The following is a 22167-nucleotide window of genomic DNA, read 5'->3' as shown; positions in this document are numbered from 1 at the left end:
TTTCATTAGGACTTCGGCGTGGGAATGTATAATTGTAACGTGGGCTCTTTTATGTTTACAGTGAGCCTGCCATCCTATAGCATCAATAAAACTAACGATTGCTCACAGAAGGCGAGGCTGTGTACGAGGGGAAACACGTCGTTACTGAATTAGGGTAATTGGGAATTTTAAAATAGAAGAACCGAGCGTTGGGGGCCCCCCAAAGTGATGGGGGAACCTAAACGCAACCCGTGCGCGCGCGCGACGAAAGGGTCTTCTCGAAGCGCTCGCCGCCGGCTTCGGATGCACGTAATGGTATGTTCGGAACTTTTGGCTTAACGTCGCGGAAGATATTTCTTCGCCGCTATCGTTACAGTTGCGAATGAGAGTCCCTAATACAACTTTTCACTTCACTGTCACCCTCTTTTTTGTATGTGTAACTTTGTATCCGCGTCCGTTTAAGCGATCGACGATCAAGAACCTGCCACGGCCTCGGCCGATGCTTGGCGCAGGCACATATCCTTCGGCCGCTCGCCGCACCGCGCGTGAACGGGCCGGCGGTGCCGGGACCGACCTTCGGGGACGGTCGGCGTAGATCGCGGCAGTTATTTGAGCATCGCTTTGAAAGCCACAACTGATGACACTACCTAGCACTATTTTCCCCCCCCTCTAACATCCACATTCACCGCTGTCGAATTACTTTTCCACAACTAGCGTGATTTTAAAAAGCGGCGACAAGTTGTTGCTGCCGCGACCTGCGTCGGTTCGAGCTGCTCCGTCGGCCGTGCGGGCAGGCACGGCGGTGTGTGCGCGGAGCGTTTCTGCGAGCAGTAAACGCTTCATGATTTCTTGCTTTACACATTTGTTGCAAAAAAGGGAAATCTAGAAACTTAGCTTGGCAATCATTGTTGATCGGGGAAAGGAGCCGCAGCTTACGCTTCGGTCGCACACGTACGCCACCACGCTCAAGTTGTTTGCGGAGAATGTACTACAGTTAATACGATTATAAAATCCCCACGACGTCAAACTGCGCTTGACGCACTGAGAATTAACTTCAAACGACGGAAATTAACACGAAAATACTTTTAGAACGCGCATCCTAAGCAAAGTGTCACGCGCTGCAAGCCAACTGTGCAGCAAGGTAGGAACGGTGATCCTACAAGTGACGTCAAAACGATCGGAGCGCCAGCCTCTCCAGTGGTGGGCCTCGCGGCCAATACCGCCCAGCAAAATTTTCGTAACGACGATAGCCCAGCCCACACATATGTGTGGGTGCATTTTTCAAGCGTAATGACAGAACCCACACGAAGGGAACGGGTGTATTTTTTACCCGATCGTGTTTTTCCAAGTCCTGCAAGTCGTGTCTTAAGCTTGTTATTCAGAAAATACGAGAATAGCAAGAAGAAATATCAGTTTTAATCTTGAAGGCGGCTATCGTGATCGCGCCTGCTGGGGCGCCGTTTTCAATGTGCGATTTCTCGTCCCCTGGTGGCAAAATGAGTGAACTACCGAAACCAATGAAGTCTCGGAGGCGTTCGCAGCGGCTACCCAGGGCTGTGAAACCGAAACAGGCGCCACTGAGTAAACGAATTTGTTGACCCACACGTTTGTGTGGGCTGGGCCGTAAAGGGCTACCCAGGCTACTACTGTAGTGACGAACAGCCAACAGTCCTGCCGGCACTTCCAGGCCGGAACGGTTCACGCTGCGGCTCGCGCAATGCTACTCCGCTACCCGCCGCAGCGACAGATCCAGATCATACGGACGCTTGCCCACCTTGGAGGGAAAGGGAACGAGACAACGCATGACCAGGCGCAAGAAATAACACGCCGCACGAGGAGTATAGACCTTTCCAGCGGAAACCTCAAACCGGTGCGCAGCACCGCGCCATTAGCGATCCGGTTGGAGAGTACTGGTGGCCCCAGTGTTGCTCGCTGCCTCTGGACTGTTGTTTGTGGCGTGCTCCATGCATCCCTGCATGCGTTTCCGAGCTATTCGGTCCGGTTTTGCGTTTTTCTAAGGCATTTATGCCGTACAGCAATTCTTTCTCAACCGGGCAGCACTGCGCTGCATACGGTTGTACCAACAACCAAAAGAAAAGAAATGTCTTGCGTAAGCAGACCTGCGGCACTCACGGTGTCGCCCAAGAAGAGTGCGGCTGCAACATGTTTTTGTTGCATCGTTTTCCCGCCGACCCTGATTTAAGACAGCGGTGGTTAAGCGCGGTCAACCGGAAAGGTTTTACGCCGACAGAATCGTCGCGTCTGTGCTCGGAGCACTTCGTGGACGGCAAACGAAGCGACCGAAACCCAGTGCCGATGCTCCGTCTCGGCTACGAAAGAAAGGTAACCAGTGTGTTGATCGGGATTCATTTTCCTGTTACTAAAAACTGGAAATTTATTGTATCGTAGGTTGTAGTTGGAAGGCGACGCCTAGTAAAGCACGATTACCAAACGGCGACAAAAAAGGTACGTTGTTCACTTCACAAGTGCCGTAAAATGCGACCGTGCTTATCCGTGACTGTTTTGCAGAGGAGAGATGAGAATACGCCGGAAGCAACGAACTCCGAAAGCGTCCTCTTGGACTCTGAGGGATCAGACACAGAAAAGGCCTCGACATCCGCACCAAAACAGATGGTGAGACGGAGACTTTCATCTAGAAGATCGAGCTTTCACAATAACCACTGGCACTTTTCTCGCGCACATGCAGGTTTCAAGGTGTAACATGGGTTTAGAGGCGCTGTGTGCAGCTGCAGCATCTCTCAGCAAGGTATTTGATCCCGCATCTTGTTTAGAACGCAGCGATACAGTACGATTACGTCACGTGAAAGGAAAGGGAAGGGTTGACTCCAGATTCTTTTTTTCTCGGTACTGACTACAGTGACGGGGCCCGTCGCTTTAAAATCTGCACTACAGTGACGAGGCCCCGTCACTCTAAAAGAATCATTACAGTGACGGGGCCCCCTTAATATAACAAAATCAAAACCAGCCGATTGGCCGCCGATTCTCGTTGGTGGATTTGGTGTAGTGGTTCTGCCGCTGACTATGGACGTTGTAGACTGTGGTTCGATTCTCGCACCGTGTTTTTTTGTGTGTGTGTGTGTGTGTGTGTGTGTGTGTGGCCACGTGGTTAGCGTTTTGTAACAGCAAAACAATTCACGCGGTGAGAGCAGTCGGTCGGTTTTTTACTCAAGCGGCCGAACCACTCCTGCTCACTGGAGCCAAAGTCGACGTAGCCATCGCCAGTTATGCCCGATCTCCTGTAATTATTACCAGTGATTAATAATTAACAGTGACTGGCTAGTCAGTGAGTGGAAGCGGTTTGGCCGGTTAGGTAAAAATCAAGACCGACTGCTCTCGCTGAAATATTGTGAAGCGGGCGTCGGGTGGCGGCTTGGAGATCCGTTCGGATAGAGCTAGAGTTAGTCCGACCATCTGTAATTATTAATAATGATTAATAATTATCAGTGATTCTGGCTAGTCAGGGAGCGGTAGCGGTTTGGCCGGTTGGGTAAAAATCAAGAGAGACTGCTCTCAACGCGAGTTGTGTTTCCTCTGGACGGAACGCTAGACACGGCCTTTCCATAAACAAGCGCCAGGCAGCTCGTGCGCCAGGCAGCTCGTGCGAACGACTGACTGGCAAAACACGTGTAGTGCAGGGGCCCCGTCACTGTAGTGCAGATTTTAAAGCGACGGGCCCCGTCACTGTAGTCAGTACCTTTTTTCTTTTTCGGTACGTGCCATTCGTAGTGCTCACGTGTAACGGTTTACCAGCCTTGTAAGAAGCGCAACACGGACTTCTTGCATAAAGCCGAGGTTTTTGAAAATGGTCATTACAACTAGTCTGTTCTTTGTGCTGACAGTTTCAGACCCCAGAAGAAACTGCCGCTGATGTTCCTGCAGAGGCACCTGATGGGCCTGAACCAGACATCACCCATAAAGTATGTACAAGTAGTGTGGTTAATGTAATACCACATGCACTGGTCAATGTTTGCTGAATGTGCAAGTGGACACCTACACAGTTGTCTAAGGGAGCATTAAGAAGTGAGAAATGGCCAACTAAAAATTCATGTGTTCTAGGCAAACATGTGGAACATTATTTGAACAAACTTGCCCAAACCCAAGCCTTAATTAAACATGTGGAAGGCAGCTCGTCTTTGGCCATATTTTCGAACGCCAGAACACTGCTTGGAAAGTTCAGGACCATTTCGTGCATTATAAACAATGATCCCATGTGGGTGCTGAAATGTTTATTTGACTAAAATTCATTGGTTGGTGTTGTTCTCCTTTTACGATGACCCACCATGACCAGGCGAGCTTTTGTGCAACCCTCGATTATTTCATAACTTAGCCCCCCCCCCTCAAAAAAAAAAGAAACAGCTGTGAAGGCAACAGTGCACAAAAATGGGACATTAAGGTGCTACAAACAAGAGTGCTGTTAAAGTAGAAGATGCCTCACAAGTGCAGTATGTTTTAGTTAGGCGTGCACTCGGCACTGCAAAGCTTCGCATCGAGGCAAACTCCCATTGCTGCATGAGAAAAACCTGCTGTTTTTAACGAAGAAGCCCATAAAGTTGGTTATTTGTCGAAATGACAAGTTGAGCATGTGAACTGAACTGCTTGCATGCTAGAGGGGAGGAGGAAGAAATTTCTTGACATTTGGATGACTCTTGGCCTGTGGGTAACTGGGAAGGAAGGGAAGCTGTGCAAGTAGCCAAGCAGTTAATGCGTTAGTGCATGCTACACTCTTGAGTAGCCTTCTACTCTAGTGTACAGCGCTTTCTAAAGTAGTGCATGCTAGAGGCTTTTTTTAGCATGCACATAATTTCCCCTTCCCGTTTTACTGCAGACAGCGTACATGCTGGCCACCTTTGATGGTTGCAGTGCAGCAACCTCTTCACAGTGCATGGATGCTGTAAGTAGATGAAGCATTGCATTCACTGTGGTGCAGACATGTCTCATTGTTTCAGTTAACTACACTACTGTGAACCCGTTTTATTTCAGGCAACACAAACGTCGACTAAACCAGGCACTACTGCTGGCGCAAGGACCAACCCCTTACCTACAGATGCTGTAAGTTGAATGATATTTATACCAGGCTGCTTCTGCACACCTTCCCTAAATACACGACAGTTAGAGCAATCACAAACTTTACTATTCCAGACAACACAGACTTTGGCCACTCCAGCCTCTGCCGACAAGACTAGCCCACAGGAGCAGCAAATACCAAAAGTAAGTAGAGTGAAGCACCCTCACAATCATTGTATGCAGGCTTCCTTTTGAAAAAAGCTGGCTCCAATCCACGCTGTGAAGGTTGCTTGAAAGCAAAACTGTGAACGACCTTCACAACAATTCCACGTGCGATGTCACTTGAATTCACACACGTAGCTCTAGAAAGAGTGAAACCAGAGATTCTGGTAGCCGTTCCCTGGGATTGGTGGGGCTGCCGTCCTCAACGAAGCAGCGTGGGCCACGGCCAGGCTCGAGCGGCAGACACTGCCGCTGTAGCCCGGCCGGGCGTCAGCAGAAACAAAACGGAAAGGAGCGTGTTTTGAAGGCTGAGACAGAGGAACCTAGCCATCCTGATGTGCTAGCTCGAGGCTACACCACCGCACGACACAAGCGCAGACACTGAAACAATCCGGCATGTGAGCTTGGTGATTCCCATTTATACAGATTTAAACTAGTCAGTTTAGTAAGTTTGATGATTGTGAGAAAGCTGAGAGAAATTTTATAATCGCTATTTATCAGAACCAGTTGCTCCTTTCGTCTTTTGTAATACGGGTTAAAACACAACCGAATTGGTATTCAGCAATTTCGGAGTCCCATTCGTGACAAGCAATGCGCAAAAGGTGGCGTTTCTGTAGCGGCCAGATGTCTGTAAGTGGTCTCTACATTTTGTTTTCCCACCGTGCTAATGAATCCTTGACATATTTTTGCCGTATGACTACTTCATGCCCGTGCCACATATACACGAAAAATGACATTAATTGTATTAGGCCTTAAGATACCGAACGACATTATTTGGGCGGGCCGTGCTGCACGCAAACACGCAAAGCTATTAAATGTGTTTGGCATGATGGTGATAATGACCAAAAAGAGAAATGCACTCATATTTAGTAGCTTTTAATGTAGAGAAAGATGTCTGTCAAGGGTTAAAAATGTTTTTGTGAAAGGAAACATTATGAGAAATAGTGTTTTCTAAGAAACAGTGTGAGCTGTTTCTAAAAGTGGCTTCAGCAGCTGCCATCACCTGCCAGCGGTAGCCAAATCCGTAAAATTTGGAACGATGAGCAACGCGATGTTTTGCCTTTTTGCTGCTGTTTTAGTGAACTTCGTCTTGTTCAGAACTTCGCCACCAAGAGAGCAGAGAAAATCGTCTTGTTTCAAAGTTCAGCTACGTTTCCGTGTCAACCCTCTGGTGCTGAGAGTTTCGTTGGTTTCATTTTGTGCTCCTCGCGTTTGAGAGTAGGCAGATTTAAGGCATTCGTGAAGGCGAATGAGTTGTGCGGAACTCCTTAAACCAAAAATGAGATTAGAGCGAATGGCATAAGATTTTTGCGTGTAGCAGCGAATTAATGCCATTTAATTATTTCAGTCACGAATTATTATATTCACTGCAGAAAAATTCCATACTTGGAGGTATAGCAGTGTCTAGAGGGAAGAAAAAAAGTTCAGTCTCTCTGGAATACTTATCACGCAAATGGCGTCGCGTCCTCATACAGAGACATTATTACTCAATCCTGCTTTTCCCTATAAAAAATAATAAATATTCTGAGGCAGTTTACAAACAAGGAGGCGAAATAATAATTTCTGCACATGAAAGTAGCCTTTATAAATGATTTGCGCCGCATATAAAAGAGAACTTGGGACGGAAACACACCGGAGCCCCCACAAAACTTGGTGGCGTCTATTTTGAAACGATGTTTCTGAGTGCGGTTTCGCCATTCCACATAACATGGCGCTACCTTTCACTTCCGTAGGTTTCAAACATCAGCCGCACCGCTCTTCAGCATGAACTCTTCGTTTTTATGAGGAAAACGACGAAGAAAGTTGCGTCTCCATACGAAGACACGGTGACTGAAAGTTAACTTAAGGCATTAAGCACTAAATGTCATTTCTCGTGTACGTGTGGCACGGGTATAATTTATTCGGGTGCAGATTACCCTGAAGGTGCTGTCGAACAATTTAATCAAGCCATGCGTAGTAAGCGCACAACGGACGTGAAGCAGCGCCAGAACAGGCCCAACACCGTCGCTAAACCAGACGACAAAGCCGACAGAAGTGTCCTGCCGACGCGGCCTCTGGGGTGAGCACGGGGAACGCTGGGTAATAGCGCCCTATCGCCGCACCATCTACACTGTGCTCCATGAGTGAAAAGCGCCCCCTGCCCCCCTCCCCTCCCGCCGCGTTGGGAGTTGCTTGTCCCACACGCCACGAAATAACTGTTGGTTGCTAAGGGTAGAAAGCTTTGCTTTGAAACGCTACTACTACAGGACAGAAAACCTCTCATTTGTTTTAATGCAATGCATTTGACTGGTGTTAATTTGGCATTTTGTTTAATAAAGGGGTCTCGACACTAAAAGCTCTCGTCAAAGCGCCTATGCATTACTGTAGAACAAAGACAAGTGGGGAGTGCTGAAACCCACCATTGTAAAGTTCACACCCAACTGGTGGGTTGAGCTTATTTCATCAATTCTGCACAGCAGCAGTCAACGCACTCATTCTGACAATGTGTTTTGTATACCTTACAGCACCTTCTCTCACAAGGGCTTAGCTCTGGGCTACTTAAAGGGACCCTGCGACACTCTTCGTGCAGTGCAAGTAAACCTGCGCGACGTTTAGATTAGACTTCCAGGAACACCCGAGCCAAATATTACACGTGGACGTGAAGCGGTAAGCGAGCAAATCGCCGTGAAAGTCGCGGAACAACCAACCGCTGTCTCTTCAATTCTCCTCATTATGCACCCTTGGCATGGCCTCTGCGACATCAATCGGGCCATGGCTGTCCTATTGGCTGTCGCCGGTCAACTTCGCGGCTAAAGTCTGGCATTTCCTGTGACGATCAGCCGTCGTCGGCGCTGTGTATGAACCTCTTTTATGTCTGAACCTGTCCGCATGCTTTTGGTGTTTCTTTTGTTTTGAGTGCGCGTGGAGTTTGAGTGACGAACTAAATATTCCACTTTCAACGAGCCCACTCGGCAACAATCGTTTATTGCTAGAAAAACGCCCTACCAGCCTGAGCGCTTGCTTGCGAGCAGGCCACCATGCCTGCTTTTTTGTGGCACTAGACCGGAAATAGACCCGTCTACGTTGCGGGGAAAAGGACGAAACTCCCCGGCCTGTGACATATCGAAGGCCGCCGAACAGAACGCCGCGCGCCGCCCCCCTCTCCGGGAGAGAGCGCGCAGCTTTCGGCGCGTTGTCCACGGTTGAGTTGAGAGGGAACATTTATGCGCTATTTTTCATCTTGCGTAGTTTCGGTGATAGTGAACGAATTTTCATAATTCTTGAGGGAGGAGATTGCTGGGACAATAGACTTTACCCCCAAATACATTACGAGTAGTCGATGGTAAGTGTTGCAGGGTCCCTTTAAAATAGCTTGCCACGTTCTTTTTGTAGCTAATACACAATAGCGTTGTAGTGTAACCATTTATGTGCGGGCATTGTAAGCTTTCAAAAGCTTTAAATAAATATGTTGTCATTTTTGCTTACGTCTATGTGCCATTGTTCGAACTATTTTTCTAGTGCATTTTGGCTAAATCAGTTGGCTTTGCCCACTAATGTGTGACGGTAATGACTATGGACGACTGTTCACAGCTACCTTGCACACAGGCCTCACAGATTCTAATTTGGTGCAGCCTTTTGAGTCATTTTGCAATCTTTTTTTTCCCTGAGATGCATGCATACACATGGGGAACACCGAAGTGCTGGAAGTCACCAGCCTTTACATCAATGCCACGGTGCAGTAGATGAGAGCATGAAATGCAAGCGTCACTGGGGACGCAACAAAATGCATGCAATTTATTCAGCCTTTGTGGACCTTTGGTGTGTTGAGCTAAGTAATAATTTACGTAAAGCTAACTGCAGTTTCAGTTGGTGTGTCATAATGGCGGTCGCTGAAATTTTGAAGAAATTTCTCATGTTTAAGCTCTTGTCTTGCATTCTTTACAGGCCTCAACCTGTGACACTGCAACACAGTGGGAGAATCCCTGTCATCAAGATCACACATATGGTCAAAGCCCACCACTTGGGTTTCAGAAGCCATCTTTTGTTGAAGGGCTATCTGGAGATGACATTTTTTTCTACACTGGACTTTCAGAAGCTGTGTTCAGAAAGCTTGTCGAGGCAGTGGGGGCACTTGGAAAAAAGTCGTGCAAACTGTCCCGAGCTGACCAACTAATGATGTGCCTCATGAGGCTTCGCCTTGGGCTCCTCTATGGGCATCTGGCTCGCATTTTTGGGCTATCGGTGTCCAGTGTTGGCAACCAGGTAAACTACATGCTTGGCATACTTTCCGAAGTTATGAAGTATGTGGTTGTCTGGCTGCCAAGGAGCCACATTACCAACAGCATGCCGGCGTCTTTTATCGAGAATGGCTACGACAGCACCACATGCATTCTCGATTGCACAGAGGTCATGCTACAGCGTGCCAAAAAGCTCATGGCTAGGGCGCAGACGTATAGCAACTACAAAGCCCACAACACCGTCAAATTTCTTGTAGCAATTGCGCCAAGTGGCTACATTATGTTTGTCTCAAAGGCATATGGGGGCCGTGCCTCAGATAAATTCATCACTAGGGACAGCAGTGTAGGCGACTATCTTGTCCCAGGGGATGAAATCATGGCCGACCGAGGCTTTATCCTGGACGACGAGCTGCAGGTGCAGGGAATAAAACTGAACACCCCAGCCTTCACGAAAGGTACGTGTCCTTAACTTGCAATGCATGGCGGCTAAAAATGTTTTCGCATTTATTTTGCAGGAAAGAAGCAGCTCACGGAAAAGGAGGTGACAGAGACCAGGCGGATTGCCTCTGTCCGCATTCATGTGGAAAGGGCCATTAACCGGATCAAAACGTACCGGATATTCAAGCAAGCTTTGCCAATTAAGTCTAAGAAGACTATCAGTAGGATGATTTTTGTTTGTGCAGGTCTCTGCAACCTAAAAAGTGAGCTTATTCGCGAATAAGTGCTTGAAGAACGACGGTCTAGGCAAAACATCTGTCCGTATCCAAGAGGGTCCTCTGCAGGAACCAGTGCACGTGTGAAAAAAAAAAGTTGGAGAGGAGTTAGGAGTAAGCGGAGAGGGAATGTCTGGCTCTTCCGCCTCGGAGCAACATGTTGGTAACATACGTACACTCTTGCACAGTCAGCGTGGAAAACACACATGCAAAGTTTGAGGAAGCAATGGGAAAAGGGAGGTCTGGTTCTTCCGAACGCGGTGAATGTGAGGGAGCAAGGGGAGGGGGAACGAATAACAGTGACACGAAAGCGGCAAGAGTCCATCCACCATTGCCATGCCACCAGTGTTATAAGGGGCCACAAAGACAAAGGGGCCACAAAGCTTGGTTTGTTAAGACTGCTTTGTCCCGATAACACTGATACCAATTGTATTGCAAACTTCAGAGGAATAGTGGAGATATTGAGTAAACAGACCAAGCAGTGGCAACTTCACAGCCACTTTTTGCGACTTTTCTATGACGCCACAGGATTATATTGGTGCTATTCGTGGCCACCAACCAAAAGCCACCACCAAAAAACATGTCTGGACATTTGTAGTGGGGCCTCTAATTCCATTTATTCTATCAGGGTAGACACTTTGAAATGTTTTTTTTAGAATAGAAAACTGGAATTTATTACCACAGGCTGTAGTTATGTCAGTCTCTATTCATGAGTTTGAATAAGCCTTGCTCCAATATCGTTTCGCTATAAAGTGGTCATAAGCTACGCCCATATTTTCTTTCCTCGAGTATAGTGTTTTGCCGTCTCCTTTGCATTTTCTTTTTTCTGTGTTATCAAGACGTTGCACTGTAAGACGTTATACGCAGTATTTTCTGCGCACATCTTGGTGGAATACTTGCTGCTTGTCCATGGTTTCTTGTTGATCATGCTGTGCTACTGATTTTTTTTTTCTGCGCTACCAGAGTTCAATGCTTTTCTGGTCAAGAAACTTCTCCATCACGTTATGGGAGCGTCATTTGCTGCCAAAAGTGGCCGCAACGCAGAGCTGGGTGTCAGAAGGGGGCTGCCAGCACAGCCATAACGGCAACGAAAGCATGGTTCAAACGCTACTCGACTGGCACTGCCCGCCAGAAAACTTGCACAGTCCTTGTCGCACTAGATTCATGTGCTTGTGCCTCATGTATGAAGTAGCCAACACGCAACATGAGCCCAACAATGCCTTAAATGGTGTTGTGTAACGAGCTGTCGCTTCAGGTGCAGAAGCATAAACCAACGCCGCCTGTATAAACATTGCCTAACGCGTGAGCGAAAAATGGCCAAACAGCCACTCTCCTGTTGCTCTCTCCTACCCTTCCCCGCTCCGTAGCCTTCCAGCGTGCTTTCGTGTCCGCCAGCCAGCGCCACTTTTCGGAGACTATGCAAAATAGTGGAAAGTTTGTTTAGCGTTCCCGAGGCGGCGCTCCTACGCCTTCTTGTTTTTCACCATGCCTGTCTGTCTTGGCCTGTCGCTGATAAAACTTCCTTTGTCACGAAGCAAAATCCCTTGCGCTGCCGCAGGCTGGTGCCGGCATTGCGCGCTTATCTACTCGGATCCCAGGCCCTGAAATTTTCTGAGTGGGGCATCCCACCTCTATCCCCTCCGCATTTCGGTCTTGTTTTGTCTCTGCTGTTCACACTCCGCATCGGTATGCACTTTTAAAATTGAGGACTGTACTGTAGAAGCACCCTGACGGCGTGGCGGGATCCTCAGCTGCTTATCCTTTTGTTTTCTATAATCTTCTGAAAGTTACAAGCACGTGATAATTCTGGAAAAGTAATGGTGGAAGTAATTAGCGGCTGAACAAAAAATGTGCACGCAATTTTTTCTTCCCTTAATTGTCCAGAGAGAAAAAAAATCAGTAAAATAATGGGTGCACCACCCGAGAATATCGTTTTTCTGTTCGCTATTTGGCTATCCAACAATTAAAATGTTCTTACACTATTTAAGTTCTGCCTCTGCCAGTTATCTTTGGAAAAATGGAGCAAGTATGAAGTGAGCGACACCCCCAGCGCGCCCCAGAACTACCACCCCGTCGCGACTAAGATGTGAGCGAAACGGCTCTTGAAACCCAGCAGGAAAGCTGACAGACACGTCGGAGAAGTGGGTGCAGCGTTCGCGAATCGCGAGCAGTGACGCAAGGCAAGATGTCCGCCGGCGCGCGCCCCATAGCGGATGAGTGCGTGAACTAAGCATCCTTACCCTTCCCATTGAAAAGTGTGCAACGCATTAGGCAATGTTTATAGGGGCAGCGTTGCCAGAATACATGGGGAGAGGGGGGGCATGGTACCTATTGTTCACTCGCGCCTTATTATCCTTAGTGCGGTTTCGATGCTTGTTTTGTGGTTTTTTTCTTTACACGAATACCGAGCTCTATGCGGTACGCCAGATTACCCTGACGCATGCGCTCGACGTCTTGAGCGGGAATTGATGTGTCCTGTCTGGGTTTTTTTGTTTACGACACGAAATTTTCTGACCAACGAGAGGCTAATAGCTTCACTGTAAAAAAGAAAACTTGAGCTGGTTGACATAGCAATTTGCATCTGTGAGTCAAGGATTGTGCTTCTCCAATGCGGCTCAGCTATCGTTTCGAAGAATTGCGTGTGTGCAGGTGATCCAGTTGCAAGGTACCTATAAATGGAGAAAGTTACCACAACACGTGGACTTTTTAAGGTAGTGATCTTCCTTGCATAAGGTATTCCCAAACACACAAGTTGGCCGTACGCCTGCACTAGTAAGTAAGCTATGACTGATCATCTATGACAAATAATAACATAGGAGTACGAGTAGCACGCACATAATTGTCAAACTTTAGAACGGCCTGCATGAAATCCTAACTCTCACGACTGCTTGTTGCCCTCTTGTGCACAGCAGTGCCCCTAGAAGCAGCTTTGGTACCTATATCAACCTTCGACCACAGTTTCATGACCAGAAAAGCATCAAAGGGCTCTCGTTGTGCTGCAACATACATTGTGCGCTAGTTTTTGCGCACACCCTTGTTGAATAATTGCTGCTTGTCTGTGCTTTTTTTAGGTCACTGCGTTTAAAAATGTATTTGTGCTATATGTTTGTTTGTTTGTTGTGCTATATTTGTAGTATGCAACTTTCTCGTTTTATGCAGCACGAGGATATTAAGAATCCTTGTCTGCGTGCGTATTTTGTTTTTTTAGCAAACCCACCCTGTAATAGCCCAACCAGGGCTAACAGTGTAAATAAATAAAATCACTTGAATGCTTACGCGCAGTGAACACACTGGTACCTGCGTTTTTACTGCTGGCCCATACGGTTTCACTCTGGCCCTTGAGACGCTACTGTAGCGTGAAATGTGAAAGTGCTTCAATATTACTGGCATTTTTTTTTTTCAGTTAACAAAACATCTTTCACTGCTGGAAGGTAGCTGAACGAGATACCACAGGCTAGTTCTTTCAAACTGAACAAAGTCGTGTTTTGTCTTTGTCGGACTAACAGCCTGTCCATTGATGGTGCTTTTTTGAAGTTGCATGGGCAGAGCCCCGAACTGAGATTTTTATAAACTTGACTTAAAGGGGCTACACAGACAAACAATTTCGGTTCTTTCAGAAGATTGTTTCGGAATAACGCTGCATTTATTGCAAACTTCACTCAAATTAGCCATATAATGAAAAGACAATAGGACTGCGATATGGCCCACTTATGTGATCACCTGAGGCCGACTGAAATCAAATGCAAATTGAATGGATTGTAAGCTTGCAAAACTATATGTGCTTTGAAATTTAGTGCATAATCTTTTTACAGCAATTTATTTACAAGGCCCTCCTTGTTTGTGGAGTCGTACCTTTTAAAAATTCTGTGTTCACCCCTTCCCCCATAAAAGAAGACGAAGAAGTGGTGAGCAATATCTGCTCCAGCTATGGAAGGTTTAGAACCAAAATGAAATAAACAAATGGGGCTAAAAGCCAAAATACATTTTCAAGAACAAGCCAATTTTCAGGGTAAAAAACAGTTACTTTCCATATTTTAGGCAACAGGCACGCTGTGCGTTGCAGAAGAATGGGCAATTGTGTGCACAAATAAAGGTGAATAAAACAGCTGCAATTACACAGAATGGTAGGCATCAGGAAAGTTAAACAGCAGGAAGGAACTAGGGAGCAAGCAAGTGAAGAATACACAGTGCACGTGACAGGTCGATGTTTTCCGGAAGTGTTCACCAGAAAAAGCAACCGTTTCAGTCTGTGAAAAATAATAAGTTCAAGCCGCTGTATTTCAGTTCACCAGACTGCTTGAAAGAGAAACTGCACACATTATGTACAATATGTACACAATACAAACGGAGGTGCTGTTGAGGAAGTCCAAAGTTGTTCTAACGTGAAAATCCAACCTTCACTGCCACATGAGGTCACATGGTACACACCAGAAAAAGAAATGCACAGTAATTACACTTCAGACATTGACACGAACAGTGGGTCTCTAAAAAGAACATGGGCTTCGTGTAAGGTGCACACAGAAGACTCAAGGCAAAAAAAACCGCACACATCACTGGCAAAGTGATGGGGCACAAGAATGTTGTGCAAATCACACAATAAGGCACAGATGAAAGTTCATTTGAGGTCGCGGGTTCGATTCCCAGCCGCGGCGGCCGCTTTTCTGATGGAGGCGAAAAGCAAAAACGCCCGTGTGTACGAGATTTCGGCGCACGATAAAGATCCCCAGGTGGTCAAAATTAATCCGGAGCCCTCCACTACGGCGGGCCTCATTGCCTGCGTTGCGTCGGCGCGTTAAACCCCACAATCAATCAAAGTTCACTTGAACCACAAACATCACACCTCAGGCATGAAATGTGATCGACAGGTTCGATTAAGATCTTGACGGCTCTTGTGCATCATCCAATAGATAACGAAGGTTTGGTGATTCAACCCAATGTTTCACGAAACGATAACTACAAATGGTAAAATACGTACGGCAAGCACAGGTGTGAGCAGAAATAAACAGAAATAATCTAAGTAGATAGTCAGGAATTAGGGAGATAGGCATATACGTTCGTGGTGGAGAATCAAGGCACGGCACATTTAAGCAGTCTACACGTCCCGCAGACTTGGAACTTTTCGAAGTCCGCATGTCTGGAGTAAATGCAGCCTCCCGGGGACATTACGATGGGAAAAGAGAAGCGAAATTCAAAACGGAGGAGGGAAACTTTTCGAGCTAATGCAAGTTCGGAACCAAATGAAGCCTTGCAAGCACACAAACAAACAACATGCAAACACGACTTGACACTTTGAAGACAAACAAGAGCGCACACATGAAAGTCCCACACTTTTGCATCACATTCAGGAACTGAGTTTTGCACCCACAAATATGTTGGCGGACACAAAAAATCCACAGAACCTTAGCCATAAACTGTTGTAGTGTAAAAACGACATGAACAATTGTCTCTTGCTCCTTTTTACCTATTCATTACACAATGCAGGCTGCACAGAACACTACTGAGTGCACATCTACATTCGGCAGATTTGGCCGTAACGGTACAGAATTTCCAGCTTTCCACTGCAGTACATAGTTGTGAGTCGGGGAAGCATTTCAGAAAAATAAAACTTTTGTAGCCGTGCCAAGTTACTTTCAACAAAGTGAGCGCTGAAAGGAACCAGGACAGTAACATCACCCTGTGCACTCCACACATAAAAAAAGCACCAACTACTCTTCGTGCAGAACATTTGAAACTGAACTTGGCTGTAATAGCCATTGGGACCATTTTGTGCCAGAATTAAAAGCCCATCTTTGTCTCGTCTGACATCATATTTCCCACTATCTATCAGAGGTAAGCAGTCGGTGACATTTGGGCACTTGATCTCAAGAATCGCGTTTTGACTCTCAATCACCCCATCGGGCGTGGCAGAAAGCCACGGCATTTCAGAATGCACAACGTTGCCAGTTTCGCTGACAACAAGCCCAGTCTTCGCAATAAACTGGGCTCGCGCGACTGGCTCCATCTGCTTGCCATGCCGTGTGGACGCGTTCCCAGAAAAAATGGGGGAAATCATCCTTTCCGCTGCTTTGTCGCAAGCCGTTGCTTCCTTTTTTGGCACCTTACTGATGTTCGATGCCGTCAAGCGCAGTCTTCTTGAAAAGAACCACAGTGGTGTCGACTGGCTTGACGTCTCGTGCTGAAGTGCAGTGGCACCTGCTGATGACAGCATGACATAACTGTCATAAAAAGCTTGGCACTGAGCACAGTTGTCACCTCCGTGGTTATGTACAGTTTGTTGACCAGATGTTGGTCGAAGGTCACGGTGCCGCTCTGGTGCGTTCAGCGTTTCAAAGAGCTGAGTGCCTGCGTGTAATGAATGCAGAAGTTACATTAGTTTCCAGAGTTCACCATAAAAGCAACACCTGACTGACATGCACTGTAATGCAAGCCTGGATTAATTTTGAGTACACAGACTTCTGACCTACTCAAAGAAAGCAGAAAACCCTAGTATTGGTTTTCCCTCAACCAGAAATACAGCTGCAGCATAAAAAATTGGACATCCCATTATGAACAGGAAATTCTAGCCAGAAAAAACCATGCAAATTGTGAATTTGCTATTACTATGAAATTTGCTACGAAATTTGTAACCATGTTTATTGCAACTACACGAATAGCACTTTATCTCTGGTGCAGAACGCAGCATTAAAATGAGAAACTAGCTTCTTAGTCACTAATTACCACTCTAGCTGCCAAATGGCAAGACAAAATATATGCATTTAACATAATATTACTGTATGGCTGAGAAAAAACTCTTTTTAAGTCACAAGAGCAATATGATTTAGGCTAGGCTGGGCATTATCATATTACTTTAGAGATATTTTGGGTATCTTAATTTCTGTCCCAACATTCATTTAACTAATGTATGCACACCTCTGTAAAGAAACACCTTTGTGATGTATCGATTGCATCATGATACTCAGCCTGACAAGTATCTTATTACATTAATTGCTTGAAGTGAGCCGACATGTTTCTACCATGCGGACACTATGTTAACTCGAGTGGGTCATTTGTGGTGGAAGTCTTCCATTTTGCCATCCCTTTTTTATGCTGGTTGATGTCATTCACGGCTTCTCTAAATAACTCGATACAACATATTTTCATGATTCACGACCACAAAACCGTGAATGCGGCATTTATTCATTACAACAGGAAAATCTGATCACCAAGGGCGGTAGAACCACCTCTCACTCATATGCCTCGCAAGTTGTGCTCACACCAACCTGACACTACCAGGAAAAAAAAAACTTAAAACAGTGGTGTGTTGCTGTTCCTTTATGACTTGAAAATATTGCTTATACAAGATTAGTGCACATGTTCATTTAGAATTTGTTCTTGTTAAGATAAAATTATGCTTTGCGATGCACACCGTGTTGCCTACATCACAGGATTTATTAATTTCGTCCTGGTGAATCTCCTTGCACAAAATATATAAAGTATTTCAATCCCTATATTTTTCTACCTGAATCTGAGGTCCCTTTTCGGTGAATTTACAGAAGTATCTCTGAAATAGTTGTTAAGTGAAAAAAGTATGCACCCCGGAATCCGCATTTTATGTTTAAAGCAAATGTATCGCTACGTTTCTATTCTGTAACACTATTTTGAGTATCTTGGCCCACCTTCGGTATGAGGATGTCCACATGAGCAAGAAATGCTAGTTAGCTCCCCTAACGGCATGCTAAAACATGTTGAACATACCTGGAATCTTGAAGAGACCAGGGAAGGGCGATCCTTCATGCATTTTCTTTAGCTCCTCTGCGGTCATCACTGCAAACGCTTCTCTTCTGCGTTTTGCTGGAGGGTCATCTACAGTGGTGTTCTGGAGTTTGAAACTAATGTCTTCCAGCGGGGCTGGCTCCACATTCCGTCGTGTGCCTCTATTCCACTGCGCGGCCGTATCTGTGCAACTTGCTGCTGTTAAACCGAGCCGAACAGCCATCTCCACCTTCCAAAGGATGGCTCCCACATGGCTGCATGACCGGCCCTTTCCTGCCATGCAGGAGCAGCCAGCAGTGACCACCTCGCCACTTTTCTTAACGCACACCCAGGCGTTTCTGGCTGCAGAGCTGACAGCCTGTGATGGGCACACGGTTCCTTTGACGTAACTAAAATCTTCAGAAATCTTGTGCAGCAGCAACTTGCCCACCCAGCCACTCTGCACATAATTGTAAGCGTCCGAAGATTTGTAGTTCTTCATTGCTTGCAGGTCGCAGGCCTTGGACTGAATTAGATAATACAGTACGTCTGGTGCTTGCACGCACGGCCATTGACGGATGTCGTCTGTCCATGAGGCAATCTCATCAGGATGGCTGTACACTTGCTTGTCTAGAAGACAGAAGCAAGAAAAAATGTTCGTCAGGCGTCGTTTAAAAAAAAACAAAGAAAACCATTGCATATGCTGTCTACGACACAGCTTATTCTAAGAAATGCTGAGTGGGTAAGTGAAAACGCAGTATTACAGTGGAAGTTGGGCCGTTTACAAATAATAGCTGTAACACCCCACCCCCCCCCCTCCCCTTTAAAAAACGACAGTCCGGCTACATTAGTGTAGCACAGATTCGGTGAAATACATAAACATTGAATGTCTGCAGTTAGCAATCGATCGCTACCAATTTGCATGTAGTTGATTAGGAATTGATTGATCGTCGATTGATTTCACGTCGACTGATAACGAAAAAATAGCAGCGACAGTGACCAGCACACGAACACAAAAATCCACTCGCTACTCGTGACTACTGCCGCCGACACACTGCGAAGTCGGGCAAGGTCTAGTAAGCGCCATCACCACCACCCTCGACAACCCAACCCGCATCACAACGCACGGTGGGTGCAGTCTGTCTTGCATTTCACCCAACCGAGAAAACCGCTCCCGCTCACTCAGTAGCTAGAATCACGGTTGTTGCTACCAGTGTTAGTTGTGACGCGGGCGTTGCCGGGGTGGATTTGGCGACGATTCCTTGCTCGAAGTCGTTCCACCGATACCATGCAATGCTCTCATCGACAAAAACGTGCGTTTAATCAGTTCGTCACCAACTATTTGTCACCAGCAGCGCCCGCGCGGGTGCCTGAACTCGTCTGCGATATGCTCGAGCAAGCCCTCGTTGGCCGCGCTCATGTTCGCCAGCAGAACCAGCACCCCGCATATACCCAAAATTACGGTAACAAAGACGCTTAGACACATTACTGTATCGTCCAAGAAATGCAACGCCTACACGTCGAGCAAACGGCAAGCGTCATCACTGAAGAGCCCTTGGGTCGCATAAGTTCGAAGGTAAACGTAAACAAGCACGACTGTTTCAAAATCATCGCGATAGGCGATTGTTTCACGTACAGCTTCGTATGTGGCGAATAAAATCGAAATGTTTTAGGTAATAAAATGGTTTGATTTACCTCCAAGGTCGACCGGTTCGATGAGTGCAGCGGCTGTTGAAGTCGACGGCGTGCAGCCGCCTGCGTCGTTCGACGACATCCGCCGCACGTGATCGTCGATCGCAAAATTGCGGCTCGTAACGCAGGTGTAATGTCAGATCACAATACCTAGAAATACTGCACATACACTGGACCAAAAACCGTATATAACGGATGCTTCTGCAGCCGGAATATCGCAATAGAACGGGCGAGCTAGGCACGTACACACAAGCAAAGCACACGTTCGGCGCGTTCGGGGAGACCTTGAAACAGTCCAAGATGGAATATCCCACCAAGCAGACGCCAGACGTCGCTGCGCGCGCGCGCCTCAGATAATGGCGGCGCCCATGGAGCCCGCATAGGAAAGGTGTATAGAAAGTCCCGCCTCGTAGAGATTTGGTCCCCTCCTGACATACACAGAAATTACCCAACATCTACGCCTGCCCCGACAGTCCCTTCCCCAACCCCACCGACACATATCTATCGAGCAGGCACAACAATACCGTGTCTTGCAAACAAACACCTTTCCGCACTCGAAAAGGGTGTGCCACTACTCCGAACAAATTACGTCTCCTAGCTGCCCCTTCTGTGGAGCAGACTGCACTCTTTTCCACATGGTTGGTAGATGCTCCTCCCACCCTCTCTCCAAGCCGAATCCTTACAACTCTGCCGAGCTCTGGAAGCGCGCCTTGTCCAGTCCAGCTCGTGCCTGTCCGACCAGCTTCGGCTTGTAGAGCGGTCTGTAGCGGCTGGCAAGGCATATGGGGTCCTGTACTGAGGACTTCACCTCCTGAAGAATCCACTCAACTTTTTCCCGCAATAAACATGTTTATCGCCTTCCTCCTTTTTCGGAATTGGTTGGCTGCGCCCACTGCACGGCTCTTTGATCACAGCGCCAAAAAAATCAGTAAGCCGACCGCCGGCGGGTGGTCACAATTCGATCGTGCAGTGAAAACTGAGTCCCGGCAAGATTTGGGCCGGCAAGAACAGGACTTTGTTTGTGAGTAATATTAATGGTAATAAATCACACAATAAATTTATTTAAAGTGCCCAGGAACAACCGCAAGGTATCAGTACTCATACACTTAAAGGAGCCATGAAGAGAAAACACAAGTTTGATTCATTCAAAAGATTGTCTCGTTAGAATCATACTGACACCACTTTTAACGTAAACTTCGCTCAAATAAGCTACATAATTAGGAAAAACGGGAATGGTCATGCGACCCACCAGCTCATTTCCCGCAACAGAACCTGTGATGTCACATGAGCTAAGCTCTGCGATTGGCGGAGGCTGGCAGAAGCAGACGCAAATTAGGTAGAGCTTACAAACTACACGAACGAGGGATTTGCGCTTAAATTTAGGGCACATTCTTTACAAAGCAATAAGAATGATGGGACAAACAGTGGAAGTTACGAAACCACATGTAAACATAGAAGTACTGATGCGTTCTGCTGTTCGTACTGCGCACAGCTTGGTTTAGCTGCACAGCACTACGGGTTTTGGGGTTGTCTCAGACGACACTGGCCGATTGACGCAAGCTACGGTGTCTTGCGCGACCCCATTTGTCGAGCGAGCACTGTTTCAGGGAACGAATATTTTCTCCCACAACAAAAACAAGCCAGGTTTAAATGCGGGCAAAAATAAACCAAACGCTTGCCACGGTATGGTGGCGCCATCTAGGTTACGGAACGTAAAGAAACGCGGGAACAAACCAACACCACTGTATTTTTTTTTTATTTACAGATACTGCAGGTCAAGAATTTGACCCAAGCAGGAGGGGCTTATACAAAACATACGTACGAATTAAGTACGAAAGGGAACACAAGCAACAGATATATCAGAAACAATTCATGGTACCCTGCATTTTTTACACATGAATAACAAAATCACACGATAGAAGATATTAATTTAAAAAAAGATGACGCTGTAACGCTTCTGCAAAATCTTTTGCTTTTAAAACATGAAGAGGCAAATAATTCCACTCTTCAACGGTCCTGGGGAAAAAACTGTTTTTGAAGGCAACCGTTCGAACGAAAATAGGTGTTAATACGAATTCATGAGTGCGTCTCGTAGCCCTAGTTACACGTGGTTTAACGCTGCCAGGAAGAGGTATTTTTATTTTGCCTGACAAGCAATCATGGAGAAATATCAGCCGACTTACCCGTCTGCGATCATCTAACGTTTGAATATTATTGTATTTCTTTCATCAGAAGAGAGGGTGAGTCATGCCTGCGGTATTTTCCGTAAATAAATCGGACGGCTTTTCTCTGCACCTTCTCTAACTGAGAAATGTCCTTTATGGTAAAGGGACCCCAAACCACTGAAGCATATTCTAATTTCGCTCGAACACAAGCATTGTACGCCATAAGCTTAGTGTTTGCTGGAGCATCTTTGAGCTTCCGCCTCAGATACCAGAGCTTACGAAGAGACGATATACAGACATCGGATACATGATCGGACCAATTGAGTTTAGAAGATAGGGTAACACCAAGGTACTTATATTTTCGAACTTCTGTGATTACATTGTTTTGATCACAGGGTGGAGACCACCTTTGGGTGGAGGGTG

General features: G+C 46.5%; 1 protein-coding gene across 1 annotated transcript; it reads left to right on the top strand.

Moving 5' to 3' along the window:
• The first annotated feature begins 1836 nt into the window (after nt 1-1836).
• Nucleotides 1837-14228, top strand: LOC144147065 (uncharacterized). Its single transcript, XM_077679102.1, has 10 exons — nt 1837-2322; nt 2389-2445; nt 2509-2613; nt 2687-2746; nt 3840-3917; nt 4826-4891; nt 4981-5049; nt 5140-5208; nt 9151-9898; nt 9959-14228. The coding sequence occupies exons 1-10, from the start codon at nt 2005-2007 to the stop codon at nt 10162-10164; spliced, it is 1776 nt and encodes a 591-aa protein (XP_077535228.1). The 5' UTR covers nt 1837-2004; the 3' UTR covers nt 10165-14228.
• Nucleotides 14229-22167: the final 7939 nt, after the last annotated feature.

Source organism: Haemaphysalis longicornis, unplaced genomic scaffold, assembly GCF_048455015.1.
Source record: "Haemaphysalis longicornis isolate Haplotype H1 unplaced genomic scaffold, Haemaphysalis longicornis Haplotype H1 scaffold_7, whole genome shotgun sequence".
NCBI lineage: Eukaryota > Metazoa > Arthropoda > Arachnida > Ixodida > Ixodidae > Haemaphysalis > Haemaphysalis longicornis.
This window is presented reverse-complemented; position numbering and strand designations above follow the sequence as displayed.

Excerpts from the sequence above, each read along its gene's own strand:
- LOC144147065 (XM_077679102.1), top strand. The coding sequence starts at position 2,005 with ATGCCGTACAGCAATTCTTTCTCAACCGGGCAGCACTGCGCTGCATAC. Across the intron at positions 2,747-3,839 it reads CTGCAGCATCTCTCAGCAAG|TTTCAGACCCCAGAAGAAAC; the intron begins GTATTTGATCCC and ends TTGTGCTGACAG. Across the intron at positions 3,918-4,825 it reads AACCAGACATCACCCATAAA|ACAGCGTACATGCTGGCCAC; the intron begins GTATGTACAAGT and ends GTTTTACTGCAG.